This window comes from Saccopteryx leptura, chromosome 1, assembly GCF_036850995.1.
Source record: "Saccopteryx leptura isolate mSacLep1 chromosome 1, mSacLep1_pri_phased_curated, whole genome shotgun sequence".
Lineage (NCBI taxonomy): Eukaryota > Metazoa > Chordata > Mammalia > Chiroptera > Emballonuridae > Saccopteryx > Saccopteryx leptura.
In genome coordinates, this window is record NC_089503.1 from 362,076,496 (window position 1) to 362,097,523 (window position 21,028).

General features: G+C 34.5%; 1 protein-coding gene across 2 annotated transcripts in view; it reads left to right on the forward strand.

Moving 5' to 3' along the window:
• KHDRBS2 (KH RNA binding domain containing, signal transduction associated 2) overlaps positions 1–21,028 on the forward strand; it is a 567,387-nt gene that overhangs the window by 82,223 nt on the left and 464,136 nt on the right. For both annotated transcript variants that reach the window (XM_066361370.1, XM_066361371.1), the window contains exon 2: positions 15,787–15,914. In XM_066361370.1, the coding sequence (XP_066217467.1) occupies positions 15,787–15,914 (128 nt within the window). The remainder of the gene's footprint in view (positions 1–15,786; positions 15,915–21,028) is intronic.

Below are 21,028 nucleotides of genomic sequence, written 5' to 3' on the forward strand. Positions count from 1 at the left end.
CCCTCCTCTCACTAAAAAATTAAAAAAATAATTTAAAACAAAGAAAATTTAATTTACCAGGGTGATGTTGATCAATAAGAGTACATGGGTTTCAGGTAAATGTTTCTATAGCGTTTGAACTGTTGATTATGTTGTGTGCCCATCACCCAAAGTAAATCATTTTCTGTCACCTTATATTTGTTCCTCTTTACACCCTTCATCCCCTCCCCCATATCGCCCTCTGCCATGTCTCCATGAGTAGTATTCAGTTGCATATATGTACTATATCTTCTTTATCCAATCCCATATCGAGGGACACTTTGGTTATTTCCATGCTTTGGCCACTGGGAATAATGCTGCAATGAACATAAGGGTTCCTGTGTGCTTACATACCTATGTTTTCAAGATTTAGGGGTAGATACCAGTAGAGGGATTGCTAGGTCATATGATAATTATTCTTAATTTTTGAGAAACCACCATACTTTCCTAAAAGGGTAAATTTAGTGATATGTTAATTATATCTCAGTGAAACATTTGTTTTAAAAATACACACAAACACAACTAAAATCTCCCAAAAATGCAATTTTGTCTACCCCAACTTGTCATGGAAATACAAAATAACTTTTTTTGGTAATAAATTGTTTTGATTTTGGAATATCTTATATTTTATTTACAGTGGAGATTCAGGAATAAAGATAATAAGTTTCACTTATCCAAACAGTCTCATTAAATCTATGTACAACTAACATAAATAAATGCCATCCAAGATAGAATGCTGTAGGTTGTCTCTCTATTGAAGAGTGAGAGAAGTACAGAAGTACAGAAGACTGTACTTCTGATGAGTGTTCTGTTTAGGACTATATTATGAGATGGGTATTTTCTCCCAAAGGGTAGATTTGTTTACTACAAGAATAATATTGGCAGCAAAAACAGGTATCAAGTAGTGTTCTAAGCAATTTAGTTATTATTGTCATTAACCCCCAAGATAAAAGTGTGAAGTAGATATCATCCCCATTTGATTGCTGTAAGGCATAGAGTGGTTAATTAACTCCTCTTGAGAGTTAAATGATATTTTAACAACTATAATATGTCATAGAATCTAACTATAAGAAAAATGAAAATTAAATGGCAAAAGAGAAAGCAACTCAAAGCAAGTTAATGTCAAGTACACTGTACAGGTGTAAATAACTCTATTGAACCTGTCTATCCTTGTAGACATTGCATTTTACTTTTGCATTACAGACTTAGGCTTAACTCATACCAGAATTGGAAGGGCTCATCAAATTTATTAAGGAAAAAAAAATCACAGATAATGAAACTTAGAAGTAAAAGTATAGATGGACTTGCACAAGTCAAGTAATAAGGTAGTGACACATCTTATAATTTCTAGTTTATGATTATGCATATATGTGTGTGTATATATATATACATATATATATATGGTAATACCAGTATATTTTAGTGCCTGTACTCATCATGAGAATACTAATGAAACATTGACTTCATGTTTTAAGAAGTTGTCAAAATAATAACATAAGACAAAGAAAATTAGAAGCTTTTCTACTCTTGTTTATATCTTCATATCTTTAAAAATGGAAAATGTCTGATGGTGACACAACGGGGTATAAAACAAGTGATAAAGTAGAAAGAAAATAACAAATAGGTGCACCTTATTGGGGTCCTCCTGGGTGGCTAGTTTAATTGTGTCTTTATTTAGGAGAGAGATCTCAATATTCAAATTTCTCAGTCCACAGTTAGTACTCACTGCCCCGGCACACTCCTGAGTGAGGGATGAGGAGAGATTGTTTCCTGGGATTTGACACAAAATACTTGTTAGTTTTTTATATGATAAACTATGCCATTTATGAGACCAATGGAATCTTTTTTGCCCACCAAGCCTAACTCGAGGTTAAATTCAGACTTAGTGGCAACCAGACATTGGCTCCTTTTACTTAGGACCAGGGCTTGAGTTCATTCAAGGATTTTACTGCTTTGTTGGTGAAGAGAGGTGGAGGATGACTGATTAAAAAAATAAACCATATTATATTAAGTGAAATAAATAAATCTCAAAAAGTTAAGAACTATATGATTTCACATATAGGTGGCATATAAGACTGAGACTCATGGACATAGACAAAAGTGAAGTGGTTACCAGGGGGAGAGAGTGTTAGGAGAGGTGGGTGGGGAGGTGAGTAAAGAGAGACAAATATATGATGACAGAAAATGATTTGACTTTGGGTGATGGGCACACAACACAATCAACAGTTCAAATGCTATGGAGATGTTTACCTGAAACCTATGTACTCTTATTGATCAATGTCACCCCATTAAATTTAATTTTCTAAATAAGTTTAAAATAAAAACATCTCATTACATCTAAAGAAGAGCAACCAAAGGCAAGTGCTTAGTGTGAATTTTTTCCAGGACCACACTATGACGGGGTCAAATGATGGTCATTGGAATCAATTCAACACCAATAAGAATCTCCATTTTGGGGTGTGGTGTGGAAGGAAACGTTATTCAGTGCAGACAGCTCAGTTGTGATGCAGCATAGTGTTATAACTCAGTTCTGAAGCAGAATGGCAGCAAGGCTGTTAGGAGGCCCGGGATGAGGTTGCCCGGTGGTTTGATGGTCCTCGGGCCAGGCTCTTCTCCAGCTAGACAGCTCTGTGTTGCTTCCTCACAATGTCTTTGGTATCCCATCTTTGCAGTTTCAACCCCATCTGAAGAAACATTCTCTAATCTTCAGTCTTTGGTAGAAAGGGAAAGTGTGTTCTCTGAGCCAGAAGGGAGCTGAATGGCTTATATAGATGGAAGTCCCCACCCCTGGTCCCTAATTGGTTTGTCTCCATGAAAATGAAGATTCCAAATCCTCGCAGTTAAATTGGTTCAAAAGGCACTCTCCTGGTTGATCGGAATAGAGCTGCAGTGATTGACCAGTGAAGATGTTGACAGGGATACAGCTGCACAGATTTTAATGGGAAAGCTTCATTCTTATTGGTTGAAATAGAATTCAAGGAGTTCTTTTCTGAGGGATTGTTCAGATGGCAGGAACAGCATGCAGGCAGGCAGTTCTGTGCTGGAAAGCAGTTCAGTGCTGAGTGCGGAGGGCAGGCAGTTCAGCATAGGCAACTTTTTGAAGTGTGATTTGCATGAGAGGCCCCTTTGTAGAAATGGCTGCTAGGCTCTGCTTTTGTTTTGTTTTGTTTTTCTTCTCTTTTTGATTAGAGGCCAGTTAGCCACCAGGAATCCTTCTTAGTAGGCTTCCTCTTTTTCAGTGTCCACAGTAGTTAGAGGCCCATTTATAAGATGAGGCCAGTTTATTTTATCATCTCATTTATATGGATATAATTAAAAAGAGGAATAGGAAGAATTGGAAAGGTCAATGGATCAAAAATACTAAATATATCATCTTTAATTCTCATAGAAAATTTATTTTCTGGTATGGCTTCTGGTAGTTTGACCTTGATTCAGTCTGGGAGTTTCCCACTTCAGAGTTTGGTAAAGGTGATTGAGGTAATGGGAAAAGGTTGGTCAACTCTTCCTAAAACTTATAAATCACCACAAACACCAAGCTCGTAAATTATATTTTAATTTTCAAAACAGCCCAACGTGGTAGAAGGATATATACATATACATATGTACACATGTATATACATATACACGGAATCTCTTTATTCCTTCCACATACATACTAGTGTCATGATTGAATAATCTTTCCGCATATTTATATTCAGTCTGATTTTGATGCTAAAAAAATGGGCTCCCAATTTATTTTTATATCACTTGTAAATACTGCATATATATTTAATAAACTCCTCAAATTAACTTTGATGTTTGGCTTGTTGAAATATACAGATAAGGAATTAGGAGTGGTATGAACAGCCATAAAATAAGGACTATTCTGCAATACTTGCAAATATTGGTTACTAGATAATGAACAATTGAAGACAATGTGTTACTCATTTTTCTTCTTCGTCCCAATGACTTACACAGTGACACTCTTAACCTTTGTTAGTGAGTGAAAGTGTTGAATGAACAAAGTGCCCTGGAGCATTGTGAATGTGAAGCAGATCAGACTTGGTCCTATTTAACTATCTTCTGCTATTGACATATTTGGGATTTTTATCTCCAATGAATAATAGCTGACATTTACTCAAGTCCAGAATACTGACTTCTAAACATAAGGAATGCCTAATGTAATTAGGCTTTTGAACATCTTGAAAATAAATTAATACAAATTCAAGTGCATCTAAGTGTAGTATTTCTGTAAAATTAGAATAAATGCTGATTTAGGCTGATTTAGGTAATTATCACAAGTAAAAGTAGGTGCAAAAAAGGTCTTTTAGTTTGAACCTTGCCAGTGAAACTTGAGCTGCTGCTGATTTTAAATGTTGTTTTCGTTTTATGATGATTGTGTATTTCAAGATATCTCTGGCAAAAATAAAGTCTTTAAGTTCTCCCCATAAAGGACATAAGATCTTTTCAAGCTCTGGAAATAAATATAGTTGAATATGAATATGAGAAAATCAGAAATAAATTAGTAATGACTACAGGGTGCTCCCACTTAACATTAGTAATTCATTTTAAAAAATCAGATATATTGAATAAAAATGCTGAGAGCTTATTTTCCAACATTTTACATGAAAAATTATAATGCATGATATGTCAACTCAAAAGGTTCAATTAAATTTCTAAAATATAACCAAAAACACAGTTACACTTTAACATATAAGTAATAAGAGACATTTGGTTTTAAAATGCTAGAAATACTACTGAATAACTACTAAACAATAAGGTTGTAAAAAAACTATTTTAAATATTACTGCCTCTTTTAGAGATCACACTTACTTTCCTTAGGCTTTTCAAAACATATACATGAGCTTAAAGCCACTCCAGATTGTAATGCTGTTTTATTGCATTTTGTGGAAATACATATGAACTTTAAAATGTAGTATTGTGTCTTGTGGAAATAAGTATATGTTTCCCCATGTAAATAACAATCTAGAATTCATTATATTAAAAGTCACATATATTTTATGAAAAAAAATTTAATTAAAAATCAAGGGACAGCCTTAGCAAAGTTTATTTGGACAGTCTGACGAGTAGGCCTGATTGTGAGTTTATATTTGGAAGGTGTCCATTGTAATAAAGGTTTGGAGTAAAAAGATAATAAATGTGATGTGGTCTCTGACTTCAAGGAGGTCACAGTTTAATGGGAAAACACTTGTAAATGGCACATTGCCAAGTGATAAAAGTGCTGTATTTTAAAAGTACAAAGTGCTAATGGGGACCTGGGATGGGGTAATTATACGAAAGGAGTTGGGCTTTCACTAAAGAAAGAGTGATCCTTCATTGGTCAGAGCCAGGAGAAAAGATCAGAAGCGAAAGCCAGGGGACTTTGAAAGGTTCTGGTTTGCTTCAGGGTATGTGTGAATGAGCATAGAACACAGTGTTTTCCTCAGGATGTCAAGAAATAAACTAGAATGTGGCAAGAGACAGTAAAGGAATGGTTGATCACTTTTTAGTGGCAGGAAAGAAATCAAGGATTTCACCTTCAGGCAGTGAGAAGCAGGTAAGTGTGAGAGTAGTGACACTCATTCATTCAACAAAGAAAATTTGGATGCTGGGTATAGCCAGGGAGTAAACAAAGTAACAGATGCCATATTCCAGTGGCAAAGGGAAATGTGTAATGCTCAACTCAAATCTGTGTTTTACAAAGATAGCTTGGATGTGAAAGATAAGTTGTACTCGGGTCTTCAGGGAAACTATTGGTGAAAATGATGCTGTAGGTGACAATGATGGCAAAGGGGAGGGGGGAGGGGCAGAGCACCTGGAGTGGAGATGTTGGATTTGCAAGGTGCTCCAGAGATGGAATCGGCGTAGAATCATGAGGAACAGAGAGTACTAATGTTTAAATGGTTAAGATCTGTGTTCTTGTTTTTGGGTGACTGGGAACATTGTGATGGAAAGGAATTCAGGGAGAGGATAAGCTTAGAGTTAAGGTGAGTTCACTTTGAAGTATATGAGCTTCACATGTCTTAGACATTTTAGAGTGGACATTGAAGAGATTTAAAACTCAGGAAGGGCCCTGGCCAGTTTGCTCAGTGGTAGAGCATCGGCCTGGCGTGCAGAAGTCCCGGGTTTGATTCCCGGCCAGGGCACACAGGAGAAGCGCCCATCTCTTCTCCACCCCTCCCCTTCTTCTTCCTCTCTGTCTCTCTCTTCCCCTCCCACAGCCAAGGCTCCATTGGAGCAAAGATGGCCCGGGTGCTGGGGATGGCTCCTTGGCCTCTGCCCCAGGCACTAGAATGGCTCTGGTCACAACAGAGCGACGCCCCGGAGGGGTAGAGCATCGCCCCCTGATGGGCAGAGCATAGTCCCCTGGTGGGCCTGCCGGGTGGATCCTGGTCAGGCGCATGCGGGAGTCTGTCTGACTATCTCTCCCTGTTTCTAGCTTCAGAAAAATACAAAAAAAAAAAACCCCAAAACAAAAAAACACACACAAAAAAACTCAGGAAGGTAGTTTAGGCTTGGTGTCTGAAAAGATGAAAGATGGTAGATGCTGATTATTAGAATGGATGACTTTAACTCAAAATATGCTTAGTTGGGGTCACCTCAATAAAGTGATTGAGGTCCTAGGTTAGAAGGAAAGGGGAAATGTTATCAGATTAAAGGAGCTGCAGTACAGGTGGGTCTTGAGGTTAGAACAGGGTTAACAGAGGCAATGAACTAGAATAGCTATAGAGGAAGCTCCATATTCACTGAATACACATCTTTTCCACCTGTTCTCTCATAAGTCTGCTCCAACAAGTGACTGAATTCATTCTTAGAAAGACACCATGTCATGCCAAATCTAATGGTCAAAACTTAGTTTTCACTACTAAGCTTCTCTTCCGGATGAGTCAGTTTAAGTTTTTGACCATTCTTAAGACACCTTCTGTACTTGAATTTTGATATCTATGTTCTTCTGGTTGTCTTTCTTGTCACTGGTTGTTCCTTCTAACTTAATCTGTTAAATCCTCCTTCTCTTCCTTTTTCCTATTTATTGGGTTTAGTCTTTGGTAATCTCCCTTTCTCAATCCCAAAACACAGCTCTGGATTTGAGCATCAACCATATGCTGATAACTCAGAAATTTATAAGTGAAACCCCAACCTTTCCCTATTATACATCACCACTTAGATATCACCTAAATATAACACAAGTATAATTTCTAGTTTTTTCTGCCAAGCCTTTTCTTCTGCTGGTCATTTTCATGAATATAAATGCTGCTGCTTTTCACCTACCCACTCAAGACAAAAACCTGAGAGGCATTGTTGATTCCTCCCTTTCTCTTAAACTTCCATTCCATTCTGCAATAAACCCTACCTTACATTAGCTCTATAAACTCCTGTTTATTTATTTGAAAAGTGGGATAATTGTTTATGGACTCCTTAGGGTTATAATGCTAAAATATATATGTGAGATATAAATTATATATATATATATATATATATAAAAGTACCATTGATGTTTCTTCACCCATTATTTTAGATTGAAATTCTCAAGTGTGGCCCTGGCTAGTTGGTTTAGTGGTAGAGTGTTGGCCAGCGTGTGTTTGTTCAGGTTTGATTCCCAGTCCGAGCACATAGGAGAAGCTCTTATCTATTTCTCTACCCTTCCCCCTTCTCTCTCTCTCTTTCTCTCTTTCCCTCCTGCAGCCATGGCTCGGGTCAAGCGAGTTGGCCTCGAGCACTAAGATTGGCTCTTTGGCCTCCACCTCAGGAATTAAAAAGAAAAATGTCTCCATCGCTAAGCAATGGAGCAAAGGCCCCAATGGGCAGAGTATTGCCCCCTAGTGGGCTTACTGGTGGATCTCCATTAGGGAGCATGTAGGAATCTGTCTCTGCTTCCCTTCCTCTCACTAAAAATAAGAACAATTAAAAGAAAGAAAGAAAGAAAAATTTAGAAGTGTGTCCTGGCTGGTTGGCTCAGTGGTGAAAATCAACCAAGCATGTGGAAGTCCCAGGTTGATTTCTGGTCAGGGCACAGAAGAAGCAACCATCTGCTTCTCCACTTCCCCCACTTCTCCCCCACCCTATATATATCCTTCTCCCACAACCATGGGTTGATTGGTTTAGTGACATTTCCCTGAGCCTCTGCCACAGGCACTAAAAATAGCTTAGTTGCATGCATAACCCTAGATAGGCAGAGCAGCTCTAGACAGGGATGCCTGGTGGATCCTGGTCAGGGCACATGCAGGAGTCTATCTTCTTCCTCTCACTTAAATTAAAAAAAAAAAAAAAGTACTACCTGACCAGGCGGTGGCACAGTGGATGGAGCCTTGGACTGGGATGCAGAGCACCCAGGTTTGAGACCCCGAGGTCACCAGCTTGAGCGCGGGCTCATCTGGTTTGAGCAAAAGCCCACCAGCTTGAACCCAAGGTCGCTGGCTCCAGCAAGGGGTTGCTCAGTCTGCTGCAGGCCTGCAGTAAAGGCACATATGAGAAATCAATCAATGAACAAAAGGTGTTGCAACGCGCAATGAAAAACTAATGATTGATGCTTCTCATTTCTCTCCGTTCCTGTCTGTCTGTCCCTTTCTCTGACTCACTCTCTGTCTCTGTAAAAAATAAATAAATTAAAAAAAGTATTTATAATTGTTTATCTTTATGGTCAATATCAATGAAGTAAAATTTGTGTTAAATCATTTCCTCAGGTATTTTTTATAAACATTAGGTTTATGTTGCATTGCAAATAGTTGTTATTTATATTTGCTCATTTATTCTGGATTTAGAAGTGTTGGAATCCTGCTTATTGTATTATATGGATCTTTGAATTTCATGTTGGACATCTTGAAAAGAAGATGGAAATTATTTTACTATTTTGTATTCTTTTTCTATTAACAATAATCATGGAAGGTTTGGCTCTGTATTCAAATACTAAGAGCAGAAAACATTTTTCTTAGAAACTAGAAGAGTATAATTTGAAGGTGGAACAAGAAGAATTACCTTTGATCAATTATAGTATGTAAATATAAGTTTTTTATGCTCCACTTATAATGAGTTCTAATACCAGGCAGTTGAACATCATTTGTATTTTAAAATCCCTTTTGAAAATGTTTACAAATAGAAGAAATTTATACAACTTTGTATTGACTTTTGATTTTTGGATAAGCATAAATTTCAAAACAACTCAATACTAGTATAATTTTCCATTGTAATTTTTAAATAATAAAATTTTTATTTTATTAACAATAACTTGTTTCCTTCTTAGACTAATTCCAGGTTCTTTGCTTTAATACATTTTACAATTCCACCTTGCAAGTGAATATTCTTTTCCTTTATATTGCATTGAAAATTATTTTTAGGCCCTGGCCAGTTGGCTCAGTGGTAGAGCGTCGGCCTGGCATGCAGAAGTCCTGGGTTCGATTCCCAGCCAGGGCACACAGGAGAAGCGCCCATCTGCTTCTCCACCCATCTCCCTCTGTCTCTCTCTTCCCCTCCCTCAGCCAAGGCTCCATTGGAGCAAAGATGGCCCCGGCACTGGGGATGGCTCTGTAGCCTCTGCCTCAGGCGCTATAATGGCTCTGGTCGTGACAGAGCGACGCCCCCTGGTGGGCTTGCCGGGTGGATCCCCGGTCAGGCGCGTGCGGGTGTCTGTCTCCCCGTTTCCAGCTTCAGAAAAGTACAAAAAAAAATTTGGGGTAAAAAAAAAAAAGAAAATTATTTTTAAACTCTCCTTGGTAATTAGTATCTTCTTTAAAAATTACCTCAACTAGTGGTTATGTTTTCACATATTTTAAGTTTGTCCCTACTTATTTGAATTTTAGAATTATTAGTACCTGGAAGAGCATGTATTTCACTCTCCATGAAGAAATTAAACATAAAGAACTCTATGTAATTTGCTTGGCTAAGAACATATTTAGTATATAGTTCTAGCAAGTTTAGGTATATGATTTCTTGGTAGATAAATTAGTGTACCTAGAGATGATATAATGCCACCAGGATGGATGCTAACGTAAAATGACTAAAGCAAAAATTAAATTAGCAACAATTAATTGCAAAACTGAAAAACATGATCACATGAATACTCTAATCATTCACTCACACAAACAAACACAGAAATAGCCACAGCATCAACCTTAGTACTGGGCCCACTTATCCAGGGGCTATCCTCTGTCCTCTTCCTCCCTCTGTCATGCCTATCCATGGTTAGGGCAGGTTGTCTTACCTCTGAAATTTATCCTAAGTCTGGGTACTGTTGACTCTTCAACCTCAGTCATGTAAATTAAGTTTCCCTCATTATTCCCTCTCTTTAATTATTTCTCTTCTGTGTTTAATCTGTCACACATGAAGTAGAGTCTGATTCAGTAGTATTTATTGAATTAAGGAAAGAATAAAGTCATTACTTTCATTGATTAGCATGATAGAAAAACTGACATACATCGTAAAGTCCCTGGATCATGCAAATAATTATTTATTTCAGAATGATTATTTAAAATATGTAAATTTTATTTTAAGAGAAAAATATGTGTTTGTTAAATTCCCATGGAACCAGATAATTGTGATTGTATGTTTGTGTAGAGTTAATTATATTTTATTTATATTTAAAATGTGAGCCTCTATATTGCCAGTTGCAAAAATAAATGTAATCACAACAAAAAACTTGTGTAAAGCCTTAATATGGAGGCACAGCCTAAAACATCAATTTTATATCTATTAATGATTCTAAAATCATAAGCCATCTGTGTCCTAGAGGTCAGAAAAATACTGGATAGAAGCCTGTAGTAGACCATCATTACTCAACACACCTAATTTAGGAAGCATGAATTATGACTGCAGGGAAAATCACATGTGTGAAGAAAGTAACTTGAATATGAAGGTATAGATTCATAAATTTAAATAGAATATTTTTCATTGAAATTTTACTTTTATTTTTAGCATGAGTTTAATCCAAACTTTAAACAACTTGGTGATAATTTATTCTGTACTTTATAGAATATACTATATTATAATAGAGGGCAGATATTTTAAAAGTACTTAAAATTATAAGCAAAATGAAGAGCCATTCTTGATATATAAGAATTATAAAGTAGATTCCTCAGTCCAGCCAGTTACAATTCCTACTTCTCTACAGTGCTTTCTTAACCTAAGAATCAGTTTCTGACTCCCTCGTCATTGACCCTTTGCCTTATAACTCTAGTTCAAAGGTTACTTAGTTTTTATAAGTTTAATATTTTAATTCTGGGAATAAAAATAAAACAATGGTTTTGCCACTTTTCTAAGCACCTTGTTATATTAACTTATTTAATTCTTATAACAAATCAAGAGTTCTTCCTCTAATTTCCAGTTGTGAAAACAAAAAAGACACGTGCAGCTCATATTCTGTAGCCTGAGTTTACCACTGTCTGGAACTAATTAGCTTGTACTTTGTACCAGTTACTTCTAGCCTGTTGAATCTTGTATTATTATTTGCACCTCTCAATCTAAGTTCTCTCTCTCTTCCTCTCTCTCTTATCTTTCCTTTCTTCCTCCCTCTGCCTCTTTCTCTTCCTCATATCAGAACATAGAGCTAATCATACTTCTCAGTTCATGTCATAGTATCATATGGTTCTATTATGAAAGTTTTTTCAATTATAATTTTTAATGTTTTTTTGTTTTGCTGTTTTAGTTTTTATCTTCTAGAAGCTCCAGTTATATACATCTTGCCTTCTTTTCCTATCTTCTATATGTCTTTATTTTTCCTGAAAACTGTTTAACTTTTTGATTTGGTAAGAGTTTTTTATTCTTACCTCTGTTTCTATTTTTGTTCTTTTATATATTTAGTCTTGATTTCTTCCAGTTGGTTCTTCATTTATGAAATACATTCTGTTTCATTCCTATGCTCTGACAGCTCTTTTTACACGGTTCTCCAATTTAATTTCTTTTTATACAACCCTTTTCTGTTTTATAAATATACTCTTTTATCGTTGCTTTATAATTTTGTTACTTTATTTTCCCTCATTTCAGTAATTATATTTTAGTGCCTTTCTGCTTTTTTATCATATGTTTTCCCTCTGCTTTCATTTTCTGCCAATATATTATTTAGTTCATTTTCCTTTCTTTGTTTTCTTGTAGTTTATTAGTATGAGGTTTAACACAATCTGTTTCTCTGGTTACTATTTATGAGAAAGTTTCTTGTACTTTGGGGAGGTTGTTATCAGCATAGTCTGTTCAGCTACTAGGGTAATGTCCTCCCTTCATGCTCTGTTAGGAGTTTTCTTGAAACATTTTCCCTTCTCAGGAAAGGTCTTTACCTTTAAAAAAAGGAAATATTTGTTGTTTTTTAAGATCCTGAAGTGCTTATTGTTACCTGGGTACCTTTGAATTTCTCCCTCATACAGCAAATGGTCTTTATTGTATCTTTTAAAAATCATTCATAAATTGGAGTTTGGATAGCCTTGTTGTGTTGTGTTCTAGGCTTTCTGTGTTTTTTCTAAAGACCATGTTTAGAATTCTACTTAGGGGTGATTTCTTATTTTGAGAATAAACATAGGCTTAAAATTTGAAAAACGATTAAGATAGTAAAGAAAGTTATTTGTTTTTTATCACCACAACTACCACCACCACCACCACCACCACCACCACCACAAAAAATAGTTTCTTACAAAGCTTTCATCTGCCTGACAGTGGGTGAAGTGGTGCAAGATGAATGGCCAGCATGACCAAAGGTCGACTCTGCTGTGTTGTAATCTCTACGTAATCCTAGTTCTAGGGTAATAATAGCCACTAAAAGTTAGTCAGTGAATGCTAAGTTAAATTCTTGGGTAAATATATGCATTAATCAACCAACAGTGAAAGGGGAACAGAAGATACTAAAACCCACTAGGGGCTTCAGTGGCTTAGCTGGTGAAAATACCTGTCCAGAAAAAACTGAGTGGCTTAATATGTCTCAAGAAAAATGTCCTGCCTTAATATATATATATATTATTGAATGTTTTCCCAATACTATAGCAGCTAAATTTAAATAGACTACATAAACAAGTATATAAAATGATTTAATGCTTCTACACAAAACTATTCAGTTATTGCTGGGTGATAACAGATGCTTTACAATTTTTATGGATACCTACCTATATTGTCTAACTGCTCTTCGATGAGTATACATCGATAATGAAATGAAAAAAAAATTACTTTACAATAAGCGTCTAAAAAATGAAAGTGCTGCATACATTGTTTTCCCTGGATTTAAAGCTAGGAAAGTTTGGCATTTCCTGTTCTGTGACAGTGTCACGGACAGATGCAATCATGTAGTTAGACATGTAAGAGAAGCCAAGACGACTCCCTGAAATCATTGTAGGGCAAAAGAAATATAAAAAATTTTAAAAGGAAATTGTGGAAATGAATGGAGAAAAAGCAGTGAAAGTGTTATTTCATTCAGCTCTGTTTCTTGTTGGAGTACTTATTGGAATTAATCATCAATTGATCAAATTGAAAACATCTAAAAATGCCTAAGGCAGTAGTTTTGTAGAGAGCAAATATTATCAGAAAAATTCAATTTATTTTTATGACAGAGTGACAAGGGGGAACTCTACATTTAATAGATTGGAATCGAGCTGGCTTTTTCAATGTGTCCCACGTTACAATGACCTCCGCAGGCTAGAAGAATGATACTATGTAGGTGCACATACCCAAAGGGCAGTGATCAAAGGTTTATTGTCAGTGTCAGAGGACATAATGAATATTCTTTCTTTGCAGTTGTCAGAGTTCTGTACGTAATAATTGTATAATGGATTGAAAGTCTTAGAGAGTGCTTTATGGTTTAAAAGGACAGTCATTGTGACTTATTAGTACTCTGGAGTACAAAAGTAAGTATCTGATACCAGCATAGTAAGTAAAAATTATAGATATGTTACAAATAGCTTCTTTATACACAGCTCAGTTTAAGATAATTGTCTTTAGGAACATTATAGCATATAACTTTTAAAAAAAAGATTATGAATGACTTTATACAAACTATACAATGTGGTATTCATTCAGGCATTATCTGGTAAGCAGTGTAATCTTACTTCAAAAAAAATTTTTTAAGCCCACATGGACCAAATAAATAATATGCTCTAAGAGTACTGCCTGGAATGTTAAAGGGATTTTATATAGGCTATGTGACATCATTTTGGGAAAGATGCTAATTAAAAATAAAATAACAAAGAACAAAGCTATTAGATGCAACATAGTATTTCTCCTACCTACAGAAGTAGTTTTATCTTTAAGAAGCAATTGTTAAAAATGCAATATAAATTAATATGAATGAATAATTTCACTATCTAATAACTATCATTACTTTTCTGGCTCTAAAGTAACAGAAACAGAATGTTGTTACATCTCTACAAAACTAAAAAAAGCGAACACATTGTATCTTAATTTAGGAAGTGCTTTTAAATAGGACAATAGGCCAAGAGCAAGGAGAAAAAAAATGTTTATAGTTGACTTTATGGTAATAATAACTGTCCAAAAACCATAAAAGAAATAAGGGAAATTACTATTTCTTCAAGGAATTGATTTTACTAGTGAATTCCATAAAGTGACTCTAGCTTCATACATTCTTCTTACCATTTCACTTCTGCCTTGTTAAACCTTGTCAGCACCATTTCTCCACTAGACAAATACAAGTTGGTTTTCTTGTTTGTTTGCTCTCTGCTAAGATTGGTTTTGCATATTACATCCGGGGTTATCTTTACCAGAACTACCCAGTGGCTTCTCATGAGATTCACAATATAAAGTAGAAAATGTCACTTGTCTACAAACTCTTAAGTGATCTGTCCTATAAACCACCTGTCACACCTCAGAGGAAGTGAGGCTGTCTCTCTATCAGTCTGTATACAACTTGATTTCTCAATATCCCATGACTTGATCATTTTCATTACTCAGGGTTCTGCCTTCATATCCACCCTACAAATCTAAAGTAATAGGCCCACTCCTGGACTCAGCTTTCTTTTATATTTTTATTAGCTTTATTTTATTGATTCTTTACCTCCTCCACACATAAATATGTATGTATACATGTATTTTTTAATTGCTCATTTTCCCTATCAGAACACAGAGTCCATAAAAGCAGTCATATTTTCTTGTTTTCTGTTCTGCAGTACACATAGTAGAAGTTTGAAAGTTCTGTGGGATAAGTAATTTTAAAAAGAAAAAACTGTGTAAGTAGTATACAGTTGCTCAAAAATACCCATTTTGAGGACATTCTCAGACAGCAAAATTAGTAATTTCTATTTAACATGCAGGCAGATAACTTCATGTTGATGAATGTGCATGATAGTATTTACATGTTTAATCATTTATATGACTTTCCTAAGACCCACTTTTTAATTGCCTTTAAGTTTGGTTCAAATATAAAATTTTTACTACCCTATCTTAGATAATGGACGATGACTATTTTCAATTATATTTTAGTCAGAATTATATATTCTGAATAAAAATAAAGCATATAACCTCAAAGTATATTTCATTCTACTCATTGTTCCTAGAAAAGTTGTCTTTGCTTAGATATTTTAAATAGTTCAAGGACATGTTCTTCCTCGTACATGGTTTGAAGATGTTAAAAATTAATTAAATGCATCATTTGTTTCACAGAAGACAGTCTCATCTTCAATTACCACTTTTTCTTTTTAATTGACAGAGGTCATCTTACATCAGTAGCCGCACTCATGTAGCTGTTCACAAAGTGCTGTTTCAGTCCTTTTATCATGATTCTTCAAAATCTGAAGAAGGGAACTTATAACAATCAGTGTATTCGTGATGACTTTCAACTTATTGTTTTTTTCTTGTGACTTTTTTCCCCAGAAATTGAAAAATTTCAAGGTTCCGATGGAAAAAAGGAAGATGAAGAAAAGAAGTATCTTGATGTCATCAGCAACAAAAACATAAAGCTCTCAGAAAGGGTATTGATTCCTGTGAAACAATATCCAAAGGTACTACATTCTATGCTTTGTTCTCATAGAATTCAGGAAAGAAATGATAAAAATAAGACTCAATGTATTATTCATTTATTTTTATAAAATAAATATTTAAAGTTTTACTACATGAGTATATGCAAATAGATGATACTGATATAGAGGAAGGAAAACTTTTTAAAATATGATGATAGTGATTTTAACTGAAGGCTATAGCATTTTCTGTATATGTGGGAAGCATAAATAGATAATCATTTATTTAACATGTAAATGATTCAATATTTGTTCAGTATGTACATTCACTTTATTATGTTTTGGTTCGTGTTAAAATGTACATGCTCAAAAGGGAGTAGAATTTAAAATATTAATTATATAACATTAGGCAATCAGTAGGTAATTATTATATCTAAGAAAGCAATATAGTATTTATTAGACCTTTAAATTATTATTATCAGTCTTCTGTAGTCAGGAGACTATGTAAAAATAAAAATAATTATAGTAGTATTCTCTTCAAAGTACTTTCTTACTAGACATTTTATCATATGAGATTTGTATCATCAGGTCAGGATTATAAAACATAGCTTTCTTTTTTTTTCTAGATTTTATATATAGATTTTTGGAGAGAGGGGAGGTGTAGAGAGAAAGAGAGGGAGAGTGAGAAAGAGGGGAGAATTGGGAAGCATCTACTCAAAGTAGTTGCTTCCTATATGAACCTTGACTGGGCAAGCCTGGGGATTCGAACCTGGCAACCTCAGTGTTCCAGGTCAATGCTTTACCCGCCGTGCTACCACAGGTCAGGTAAAACATGGCTTTCAATGGCATGATTTCATTAATAATACTTGTGAAATTCAAATGGGTAAAGTGAAGTTTTTATTTTTTTTAAATGTATTAAGCTAAAAATGGAAACTGAAATATTCAAGCTGGTAATTTACTTTCTGAAGAGTGAATCTGAAGCAAGAACCATGTAATTATCCTAATAACGAAGATTACAGAAATAAATGCTGTAGTTTACCAATTGTCTTCTACTATGATAGATTTTAGTAAATATAATTAAGTAGAATGTTGTGTTTATAATTATTTCAAACAGGGATAAAACTGTTGCAGCCCAACAAACCATGAAATTTAACTCTCAAATAAAGTTTTTGGGTATGCACATTTTTGGTTTTAGTCATTTTCTTTGGCTCGACTTAGTCTATTGCAAGAAAGGTGCATTTAGTAGAAACAATTTTCACATTTGATATTATTAGATTTACTTTACAATTATATTTTTATGAATATTAAGTAGGGAAGTCATAGTAATTACATGAAAATTTTTACATGGTAATGAAATATAATAGAATATTATAGAAAGAAATTAAGAAAGATGTGTCTTTTATTAAAGAACAAGATTAATTATCTCATGTAAATTATTTTCTTTAAGTCATATTTAAATATTATATAACTTGATACTGATTCTCAGAATAACAGTTTTGTTTTGTTTTTTCTGACCATGGAAAAGTCAGTGACAAACTCAATATCTGCTTCTCAGTAAAATGCCGCTTTATATCTTTGACCAAATTAGGTTGTCAAGTAGTGGAAGGCATTTCAATTTCAGATAGCTCTTCAAGTGACAGTATTTGTGAATTTATGCTGAATATGACAAGTGTATTTTTATTCATATTGATGAATATTGAAACAATATTTTTCAATTTTTTAATTAAGAATAGTTGGAATACAGTCTTATGGTTGTTATATATGTTAGTTTCATGTGTACAACATAGTGATTTAACATTTTAACATCTTACAATGTGATCATCCCACTGGTTCTAGAAGTCATCTGTCACTTTGTAAATGTGCCAAAATATTATTGACTATAAACAGTATTTTGTGGTGTCTAATTTTTGTGAGATTTAATTTTGTAATTTACAGGAAGATGAACAAACAGAACTGCCTGTTCATACTAAAATAAACATGTCTCACTAGCAAATTATTGTACCTTTTAGAGTCACAGGATACTTAAACTGGTACTAGCCTTAAAAATCATAGAATACATACAACTTTCATTTTACAGATGAGGTAACTGCGAGATTATGAATTTCTCAAAGGCATATATTTGATACGGATGTAGATACTTAAAAAGATTGCTCTAATTTTAGAGTCTTCAGTTTTGTGAGCCATTATAGTTTTAACTTGATTAATAATGCTCAAGTATTTGTATTCATTTTTCATGAAAATTAAGGAAGAACGTGAAAAAGGATAAGTTCTAATAATAGTTTTATGTAATATTATCAAATCACAGTTTATGCGTTCGAAAATTTACCATTTGGAATTGATGAATAGAATGTCAAACCACTTTATTTTTTAAAAGTATGTACATTTCATACATCAAATTATTGAACAGAACTCAAGAGTTCTTTACAGAAGAAGAGTACTGAATAAAAGAACAGACTCATCTGTTAAGGTGACCTACATTTGTTTTTGTATGTTTTTATACTATTACAATAAAATTAAAATAAACCTTTTGAAAGCCATATTTTTTTTCAAAAGTGGTGATTCTCTCCTACTGAGTGATTTTTGCTTGCTTCTCACAAAAATATTGGTGGGGTTGAGTGAAGTTCTGATCACTAAACTTGAGCCATAGTTGACATACATTTGTGAGCTGTGAGTGGTGAGATACAATGATCTGCTGAGCACAGGATAATGGTACTTGTAGTTTAACAAGTGAATTATCTTTCAGGGGGTATATTGGAAAAAGACCTGATTTTCACAACTTTTCTTAGAGCCATTCTCCCCTTGATGCCTGCTGTGTGTTTGAAGTGGTAATTAATGTGGTAGCAACACAGCCCTTTCCAATAAAGGGCAATAAATAACTATGGGAATTCTTAAGGAAATGACCTTCTCCTGACTTGACTATGTGACCTTTTTGATAGATTTTGTTTCAGTCAGTCTCCAATTTCAAGTTAATTTGCTGACTTAATAAAGTAATACATGGAATTGGAACAAGTTTAAGATTTAAAATACAAGACTGGTCCTACATTAGGTATGATTTATATAGGTCTAGTGCTTTATGTTTACACAATATGGGGAAAATATGCCCAGTTATTAAATTAATAGTTTTTCTTACTTGATTTTAATATTTTTGTAATGAGATTAGTACAGAACGAGACTATGTACATCTATTGTTTGCATTTGCAAATGTTTGAGAATCAGAGCAATTGAGTCTTGATAGTCAGGTCTCCAAAGAGGAAATACTTGTCAGTACGTCCCTCTATAATCCTAAGAGATTCACACAGAAAAACTCATCGTCCTTAACTTTAGCTCTTTTCTCTCAAATCCACAGATACTATATTTTATAGTTAATATACATTTATTTTTAAAATTTTTTACATCTCTAACTTGTATGCGTATTATAACCAAAATAATTTTAAAGTCTTTATCAGTCAAACAGTAGCCATAACTGATTGGTTTTGTCTATAAAATTGCACATGTAAACTTGGAATGGCTTCTTATATCGAGGGTTTTTTTGTGTGTTGGAAATATGCATAGTTGCTATTTAAGATGTCTCCAAAGATTGCATTATGATTTAGCATTGATTATGATTTAATGTGAAGCTATTACCTATGCAAAAAAAGAATAGCACCATAGCTTGGGGCATGCATGTAACATTAATGAAGATAACATTAATCCTTGGAAGGAGTAAAATACTATATTAGGAGAATTATTCTGGGACCACTAAGACAGAAATCACCCTGAGCATAAGCGAATTCATTGGAAACGAAGATAGACATAAATGGCTAGAGCAGTATTATGTTTTGTTGCCATTAGACATGCAGAAGGAGTGCCTATCACAAGCATGGGCAAGATGAGAGAGTATTAGAGGACCGGAAGGTGTACAGGCCGGGGGAAATCTACGTGTTGCCTGCTATTGAACCTACTTGTCTACCTGGGCCCTTCAGCCTCTCAGTGTCTTTTAAATATATATATATATTTTTTGGTGTTGACTTCAGAATCTTCTGTACTACATTAGACCTTTTCCGAATTAAGTTTGCCCCAAGGCCTACTTTTTATTTCTCTCCTTGAGTTACTGCCAACTTTTTATAGCAGTCGATCACCAGGAGTATAAATCGAGCCCAAATTGGGCCCCTTTTAAGATCAAACACAGGCATGTTCCCCTGTGCTGCTCTGCAAATCAATTCCTTATGTAGATTAATGCAGAAAATTAAAGTTCTAAAATATGTTCAAAAGCACCATCCTTGCTCCATATTTCATCTTGCTCCGCTCAGTCCCGGAGAGGGCTTCCCTGCCTGGCTGGAAGCAGACTCCACCACCAGTCATATCATCCCACACAGCTGCTCTCCTTTCTACACTTTCAAAGATGAAAACTCAAATCCAAATCCTTAATGGGTGTTATTTTTTCTAATTCATATGTAATTATCAAATCATTTAAGGATAGTTAATAGAGACCAGGGTTATTAACTGTGGAAACTATAACCGCATTTCAAAGCCAATATAACCAGAGGTGGAAACGCCTCTCTGTTTTTCTAAGCAATGTGGTTATCCAAAAGCCACTCTGTAGTGTACATCTTTCACCTACTTTATCTTCACCAGACAGAGACCATTAGGCCATCACTTTTTAATTTTTTAAAGGGGGATGGGAGAAAGGATTTGATGAGAAGTATGATTTTAGTTTTATTTATATCAGTTTCCTAGTCTCTCATCTATCGATTTAAATTTTAATTGAGAAAATAATGACATTCAGATTCACATTTCCTATAAGAAAAAAAAAATCCAAAGTACTTGTAGACTTTATTTTCTCTAGTAGAATAATACCTGAAATAAGCTCGTTTTGTAGCAAAATTTAGAAATATGCTGTGATACTAAGTCTAGCACTTGTCTTTTCTGATAACTTTCTTGTAATTAATGCTCATTAATTTCAAATCTTCCTTTTTCAACTGGAAACCTAATTATTTTTTCTCTATTGCATATCTACTCATGGGTTTCAACTTCTGATATATATATGTTCTTCCCACATCCTCCTTTTATTCTGGGCTCAGTACATCCTCACAAAATATGTCCTCATACTTCCTGAAACAATATGTCTTTTTCTGTTCTCTAGAACTTGTTGAGGCTCTTCAGTCTGTTTTATCCTGTTT